We start from the raw sequence: 8,151 nt of genomic DNA on the forward strand, positions 1-8,151 counted from the left end.
CAAATGAGCTGGGCATGCACTGCTGACTCTTCCCCTACCCAACAGCAGCAACGCAGCACTGTTCTGTGTACCAGGTGCAAGGCTCTACCCCTACAGCTTCTCTGCTACCACTGCCATCAGGTGGGCTTGCCCTGGCCGTACTGGTAGGTGCCACCCGCATCACTAATCTTCAGTTGGCTGCAGGTGGAAGCAGGTGGGGAAGCCTTGTAGACACAGACATCCCCACATAGTATGCGCCAGATCGGGAGGCACTACCCATGGCTCCCCCCCCACCTGCCCCAACCGCCCACCACGGTTTGGTGGAACAGGTGGCACCTACCAGTACGGCCAGGACAGGCCCCCCTGACAGTGGTGGCAGGCAAGCTATAAGGGCACCTAGAGCCGTGCCTAGTACACAGCGCTGTGCTGCTCCACTCATGCTGGGTAGGGGAAGAGTCAGCAGTGTGCACCTGGCAGCCCAGAAGATGCAGGTAACAGTACTTGGGGCTGAGGAAGCGAGTCTGCCCTGTGTGCCACTGTGGGGGCTGGGGCCAGGGCACTCTTCCCAGGTGAAACCTCAGCCCCAGCAGCTGGGAAGGTGCAGAGGGATTGCATCTCGACTGGGAAGGAGGCTCTGGGGGTTCTGGGCCATGCTGAGCCACAGGCAGGGGGGAAGCCAGGCTGGGCTCCCTGCAGGCCAAGGTTGGGGTTTAAACTCTTCCCCAGTCATACTCAGCCTACCAGGGCCTGGTCATGCCCCCTCAGTTCAGCTTCCCTCCAGTCCGAAGGGAAGGGAGAGCTCAGTCTAATACCTTCCAGCTTCTAGTGTGAGCCACTGCAGGCATGTGGCTGCATTTCCGGAATCAAAAGTGAACGTCTATTCACTTGCTTACTGGCTCAATGTATGCAGGTTAGACTAACCTGCAAAGACTGAATCAATTCAGGCTTGGACTTTTTGAATGTCTGTAAGCAGCCAAAAAGAGCTTGTGCTGATTAACTCTAAACTATTTTTCTTTCCAAAGCATGTCAAGTATTTCATGTGTTAGCACAATGCAAATTCTACGCATCTGAAAAACATCATAAACTGTAAAGTTTAGTGTGAAGGGATTTAAACCAACATAAAAGGCTGTGGCCTCAGAGGTGTCCAACCTGTGGCGCACACTCCACAAGTGGCATGCAACAGATGAGCGAGAAGGCAGGCAGCAGAGCAGCAGACTGGAAAAGGACCAGAATGCAGAACAAACACAGCAGAAAAAGGGGCTCACAGAGTGACCCTCAAGGCAGCTGTGGGGCTTAACCTGTGGCATACCTACCAAAAAGTTGGCCCCCATCATTTTAACTGGTTTAACCAGAGTTTATTTCAGGTCACCTTTAATTAGGAATTCGTTTGTTAAATTGAAATGTGTCATGCTTAAAACTGAAATAAAAAGACTGCCTAAACACATCCATACCAGTTTAAAACCAAATGAAGTCAAATATGTCAACTGTTCCCTTTAAATAAAGCCTAAAACCCCCTTCCCCCCACAACTGTTACATTTCCTTAGTACTTGATAACATTACTGATCCCTTCACACATGCCTAAAATCAGGGGTGTCAACTACATGGCCTGTCATATCCAACACAAGCAAGCAGGTCATCCAGCCCATGGGGCTTCTCAGACTGGAAGACTCACCTTTGGGTTGCCAGCAACAGCTATTTTTGCATGCACCCCTCTCCTCAGTGTGGGGGGCTGGTGGTCCCTTAGCTGCACTATTGGCAAATGCACGTAAATCCACAGCCAGCTGTACAGATTACCATCTGGCTCTACTTAAAGAAAATCTTAAGCATTACCAACTATACTCATGTTCAGGTTTTCCCACTCCCTACTTTGTATAATGTTCTCAACAAATCTGAAAAAAATAATTTATTTAGGAGTATTTATAAGCAGTTTCAAAACTCAGGTGTATTTACCTGAAGTCATGGCTTAAAAAATGGTTTTGTTTTTTTTTTTTTTTATAGGTGAACTAGACAAACAAACAGATGCATGTATTTTATTTCAAAGAAGTCTTAAAGGGTTGATCAGTGTAGAAGAACATTTTCACCCTGCCTCCCCCATGTCCATCTCTTCATGCCTTCCTTAAAAAAATAAAGTAATAAAATAAAATAACATTTTGTCTGTTTCTCAAAATATAGACGACTAGAAGACTAGCAGAATTATTATGTACACATTATAACTGAATGTCTCCCATCTTAAGACATTATCAGCACTTGGCACAAGGATCAAGCAACTCTGTCTGCTTATTAAGAACAAACCCCCAGTTTCCCAAACAGACGGAATAAATCTGCCATTAGAAGTATTCCTAACCAAAATGCTTTTAATTCGAAGAGCAAGTTATAAGATATATTGTCGGAAAGATACATTTTTCCAAGGGAAACCATTTCAGGAGCGTAGCTATATGGCCTTTCCAAGGAAAAAAGGTTCTAATAAAAGATTCTAAAAATCTATTCTAGGGTTAAAAAAAAGTCACTTGTAAAAGAGCTATTTTAAACTACCTCGGATACTGAAGACATTATTCAAGAAACACTTCACATTTTACATTGCCATAATTCTTTGACAGAATAACCTTGCTATCATTGCACAACATGTGCCATTTTTAAACAATTATAAAAGCAACTATATACACTGTAATTACCATTACAAAAAATGTGCATGTCTCTTTAAAATGTAAACACCGTAATTTAAATTACTTACTGAAGGAGAGTAAAATCAGTTGGTATTTCTGGAGCTGCTATCATTTCTTTATCATCTTCTGTAACCCCACTGTATTAGAAATATGTTCAGAAACCAGTCTGTAATATGCAAGCTTACTTGCTTTTCTTCCTTTTGCTCTAGACAATTCCTATAACAAAAAAAAAATCATATACATACAGATATTAAATCCTAAATTTTTAAAGAAAATAGAGCCTAAAAATTAAGGTGCAAAATGTTTGCGTCACACCCTATATATTATCCTTTAATTTGTCTCACAAGTTTTTTTCTGCTTTTTAATACAAATCTGCACATCTACTACTCCCCCCTCCAATATTCTCCTCAGGCTTCTGCAGCCCCTTTGTAATAATAAGAATATGTACAGAGAAATAGTACCTATTAAAGCATTTTTCAAGGACAAATGGTAAGTGTTGCATATATGCCATTAGTCTAGGTCAGGGGTGTCAATGATACAGCCCACAGGCTGAATGCAGCCCATGGAACACAGTGCTGCCTATGTGTCTTGGACTGGGCCCATGTACTGCATATAGCACGCACAAGCTGATACGCGGCCAGTCTAGATTGGGCTCACACACCAGCTCCAGGCATGGGGAAGCAGTCTGGAGCGCATATTGACTCTAGCATGCAGTGTGAATCTCTGAGCCCAATCCAGCCCACATAGCCAGATGAGTTTGATACCTCAGGCCTAGGTCAGATTAGAAGAGAATAACTTAAGAAAAAGGCTCAATATCTTCTCTGAACTAGGGGGCAGTAAACAGTGTTGAGCACACAGAGCCCTGAGAAAGCCAAGACAAAGTACAGATGTGGTTTCACACTGGTTTAATGCACTTTAAATTTATTGTTCATCAACTTTACACCTCTGATTCACCTTAATTTTTTTTGAGTACCTCCATAAAGAGGGGCTGAGAGTGATACTGGTTCTTTTCACCACCTTTTTTTGACCTTCAATGCGGTTAGTATGTCAGTTTATCAACTTTATTATTTAGGATACCTTAACAAGCAATAACTTATCATCTACCTTGAAGACTAGTGAGATTGTCCCATTTTTGCCAAAAATTAGCAAGAATTGCTACAGCAGTTTAGTGGCCCATCTAGCGTCCTAACAGGACAAGTCAGCGGACAATTAAAATAATTGCCAAGTAACAGAACAGAGTGCACAGCAATGACTATAGTTAATTTTCCTAACATTTTCCATTATAGAAACCTGATTTCTGGAGCATAAAACTAAGTCAAGCTTAGCTGTTTATGACGGAATTTTCAATACAGGCACCTGTCTCCTATTGATCCCCCTAAAATGTTAGTATGAAGTATTTCATGCCATTTTAGAAAAAGTGAATTAAAGGAAAAGAACGTCATTTCTGAAAGCGTGAACACATATTCCAGTGTTTTACTGAGAAGTTCTAGTGCGTCGAAACTATGGAACCGGAACCAAAAATCTACCAGGAACTGCTATCTGGACATGCTCAGTAGAGGCTAGAGTTTGGCAGCTATACACTGCAAAGATTTTGTCTAAACTGAGCACGCATAATTTCAGTCCTGCAGAGGGCAGAGCAGGATTTTTCTTGCAATTGCTCCTTCTGGCTACCAGAAGCCATTGGTGCTTCAAGCACAGGAAATGGAGGAGAGAAACCGCCTCTCCTGTGCTGCCAATGCTCTCCATGCGCTCCGGGTATGGAATAAGACTGAAATGAAGTTGAGTGCAGAGGCATGACACGAATCGAGGGAAACAGGGAAAGAAAAGAGCAGGACGGAAACAAATGCTGATAAGTCTATAACCACTAAAATGTACTCCCACACACAACCTGGAATAGGACCAAGAAAAAAATAGATTTAACATTAGCTTGCTGTTTAGCCAGCACCTGTAAAATCTACTGGGGGAAAACAAAACAAAACAAAACCAAGACTCCCCCCCTTAATTTCCCAAGGTACTGCACTTGGGAAGTGGCAGAGGCCTGTGTTTCAGTTACAAGAAGTCTAACTAAAAGTTAAAAGTTAAACAGGAATTTTTCAAATGAAAGGTTTCTGTTTTTGTTTTTCTGGAAGTGTGGACTTGTTTTCCCCACAGGAAAGTATCAGCAGTTGCAATTAAACTGTCAACAGAAAAGGCTTCTCAGGAGCAGGATGGTCAATATAAGAGAAACCCCCAAACTGTAAAAAAAAGCAAGTAGCTGCTGGTCATGGCAGTGAGCAGCTGACTGCCCCAGCAGATAATTCGCACGAAACCAAAAGCTCTCACTCAAAAACAAGCAAGCAACAACCTCTCTCACGCTCCCCAAGTCCTTTTTAATCCTGCTATTCAACAGGAAAAATTGTCAAAACGCGCTACCCAGCCCTAATTTTGACATAGCCAATGACATGCAGGGTTCAAATACAGCTCTTTTCCATGGATTGTTTTTTTCATTTTACTTTAAAAAAATTGGAAACACACCCATGCACCAAGCCTATTGAAGGAAATTAGGGTTCCTCACATCCATCTGCAATTATGACTTCTTTTAAAACCCCTTTATAAGTAATTCATATACACATCTGTTCCCTAAATTACAGAAAAGTTCTCTGCCCAAAGCCTCAGAGCATCAAAGCAAGGACAGTCGTTTAAACTATTTCACTATCACAATTGGCGTAAAAATATTTCCCAAAAAATGGTTTCAAACAATCACCAAAACGTGTTTAGAAGAGGCATCAATTGCTTAAAAATGATCCTTATCACCAAGTTTAAATTATACAGCTGGTGCACCCAATGCTCCAAAATTACAGCAGTCCTCAATTAAAACGAGATGCCTGTGGGGATCGTATTACACGTCTGGAGCAGATGGCTGCCTGAAGCTAGACCGCCATGGCAGAGATGGCAAAATCCAACAACAGTACCGATCCCCCATCCCCCCCTTGACTCCTAAAAAACCCCAATTCCTCTGTTTGTATGACGTGTATGCCACATAAGGGGAGCAATCTGAGAAGCTGATTCTCCAGAAGAAACTTGCTGGAAGATCTTCATTCAAAACAGCCCACAGGGTCTGCAGAATCAAAGGTTGCTGCTGCTGCATGGGGAAACAGAAGAGGCAGAGCAGAGGAGACTAACAAAACAGCCCCTTTGACCAGAGAGAACTTTGGCAAGTTCATCTCAGAAATCAAAGCCCTAAAATCCTTTACAGACAGGCCCAGTTTGATAAAAAACAAAGCAGAGATAAAGGAAACTGGGGGCAGGGTCACAGACCTGAAAATAAATCAGCAATAAATCTGCAAAGTAAAATGAAGAAAAGGAGCTTGCAAAGAAAAATTAGGCTATAGAAAATTTCAAGAGAAGAAACAACAGTAGAATAAGACAACTCCCCCATTGAGCAGAATATTTAGAGCAGGTATCCCACGCCTTCCTGCAGCTGAACACCACAGTCCCTATAGACGGAGCGCACCGAGCTCCCTACACCTGTGATTCTCAACCAGGAGCCACAGCACCCTGGGGGCCTTCCAATTCTCAACTGTGCTATGCAGTGCCACACAATGCTAGTAGCACTGTTAGGTTTACAAACATGATTCACAAGATAAACACAGACTTCAAATAGAAATCCACATGTAGTTGTGTTCTTCCAGAGTTCTTCTGGAGCAGAAGTGCTCCATTATTTTTCCATGGGGAAAAAAAAAGTGAAAACTAACAGCTTACATTATCCAAGGGGTGCCCTGAGACTAAAAAGGTGAGAACTGCTGCTCTACACTCTCCCCAATTCAAACAAACCAAGAGATACGACACTACATTTGTTGCTTTTAACAAAAGCAGCAGTTTCTGAAGAAGGTTAGAGAGAGAGACTTCTTATCCTTCTCTGAAAGGGTATAAAATGCAAGAGACACACAAACAGTGAGAGGCAACGCCACTGTACTGAACAGCAAATTCTTAAACCCAGGAGAAAGACAGCAAAGTACAAGGACAAGACGACTAGAATAATTCACAAAACCAAGAGTATTCAAGAGGATTTGGGTGCAACTGAATAATTGTCTGAGGGAGCTTAAAAGAAAATATGAAAGGGGGAATATCATGAGGGGAGGGGGAAAGAGATTAAAAAAAGCAGTGTTGGAGACTGAAATATAGGAAAATGGGGTAGTAAAGACATACCCTCAATTTAAAAGCAAATGGTGAGGGGTGGGGAAAAGATATAAATATAACGTAACGTAAGAAAAGACTGAGTCGAAGTCTGATATGGCTCTGCAAAACAGTTCTCCCCAAAACCCAGTATCTATGATCCAGTGCCATGATTCCCTTACAGTTGGTAGTCAAATCTCCCAGGTATTGAGGGATTAAATATTCCATCCCACCTGAGGGATGAGGTGAATTCTCCACATTTTAGCAGAAGGTAAACGGTGCAAAATATAAGGATTATTTGTGGATCGAAGTGAGAGGGAAAACTGGGATGGGAAAGTTATAGGGGAGGGAGGTAAGCAGAGGCTTTTGTAAATAAAGTTAATTTTTCAGGCAAAAATGTATAAAACAATACACAGAGATCAAAACAGTACTGCAGTTATATTAACTAGACCAGACATACACTTTACTTATTTTCTTATATTAAACAAATGTAAAGGCAATTGTAGCTCTGTGTGTGTGTGTGTGTGTGTGTGTGTGTGTGTGTGTGTGTGTGTGTGTGTGTGTGTGTGTGTGTGTGTGTGTGTGTGTGTACGTACGTACGTACACGTTATGTAACGTTATATATTTACTATTGCTATATTAATATTTTATTATTATAGTATCCATACATAATAACACCAGCCAGTAAACCAGTGTGCATCTGGCCAAGCTGTTTGAACATTAATGAATGCTATATTTACATATGGGAAACCTAAGTGGTAAGAATTCTTCTCTATTATTTATTCTCCTGTAAATATGTAATAACTCTAACCTTACACAACTGTTGCTCCAGTGCTGTCATGTTTTTATATTTGCCTAAATAAAAAGAAAAGTTTAAAAGAACTGAACAAATTAGAACACAAAAACCCATGTCTGAAGTTACATGGTGACACCGTGTAAGACTAATTATTTCGAGGAAGAAAAACCAGGAAAGAAAAAAGAAAATGAGCTCATTTTGGCCAAAATAAGTAACGGACTTGTAATTAGAACAGGAGAGGAATATCAAGCTCCTTCTTGGAGCTGAAGAGTCTTGGCTACAAAGATTCAATTGGGCTTGCACAGTTTTCTGAGGGGAATGGAACTGTAGTTTTAATGAAGGAAGGAACCAAAAAGAGAGGTCAACATTTGGCCAAAAGTGTTAGAAGCCAGTACATTACTTATTTAGCACAATGCTTTACAATGCAATGACACATATGAGGCCCAAAAGAGCTTACAACATTACACGGAGACATAGGACTGGAAAGGACCTAAGCAGCCACATTAATCCTAGCAAGGGGAAATAAAAATGACTCGGAAAATTCGGGGGGGGGGGGGG

The 8,151-nt window shown here is 41.7% G+C and overlaps 1 protein-coding gene across 1 annotated transcript in view; it reads right to left on the reverse strand.

The window, feature by feature from the left end:
- Positions 1–2,856, reverse strand: part of STAG2 (stromal antigen 2) — an 89,069-nt gene extending 86,213 nt beyond the window's left edge. Inside the window, exon 1 of the mRNA XM_019521571.1 lies at positions 2,711–2,856. Coding sequence (XP_019377116.1) covers positions 2,711–2,754 — 44 coding nt within the window. The 5' untranslated portion in view covers positions 2,755–2,856. The remainder of the gene's footprint in view (positions 1–2,710) is intronic.
- Between the last annotated feature and the right edge of the window lie 5,295 nt (positions 2,857–8,151).

The sequence above is a fragment of the Gavialis gangeticus genome, unplaced genomic scaffold (genome assembly GCF_001723915.1).
Source record: "Gavialis gangeticus isolate Ggan-Ray unplaced genomic scaffold, GavGan_comp1, whole genome shotgun sequence".
Taxonomy (NCBI): Eukaryota; Metazoa; Chordata; order Crocodylia; family Gavialidae; genus Gavialis; species Gavialis gangeticus.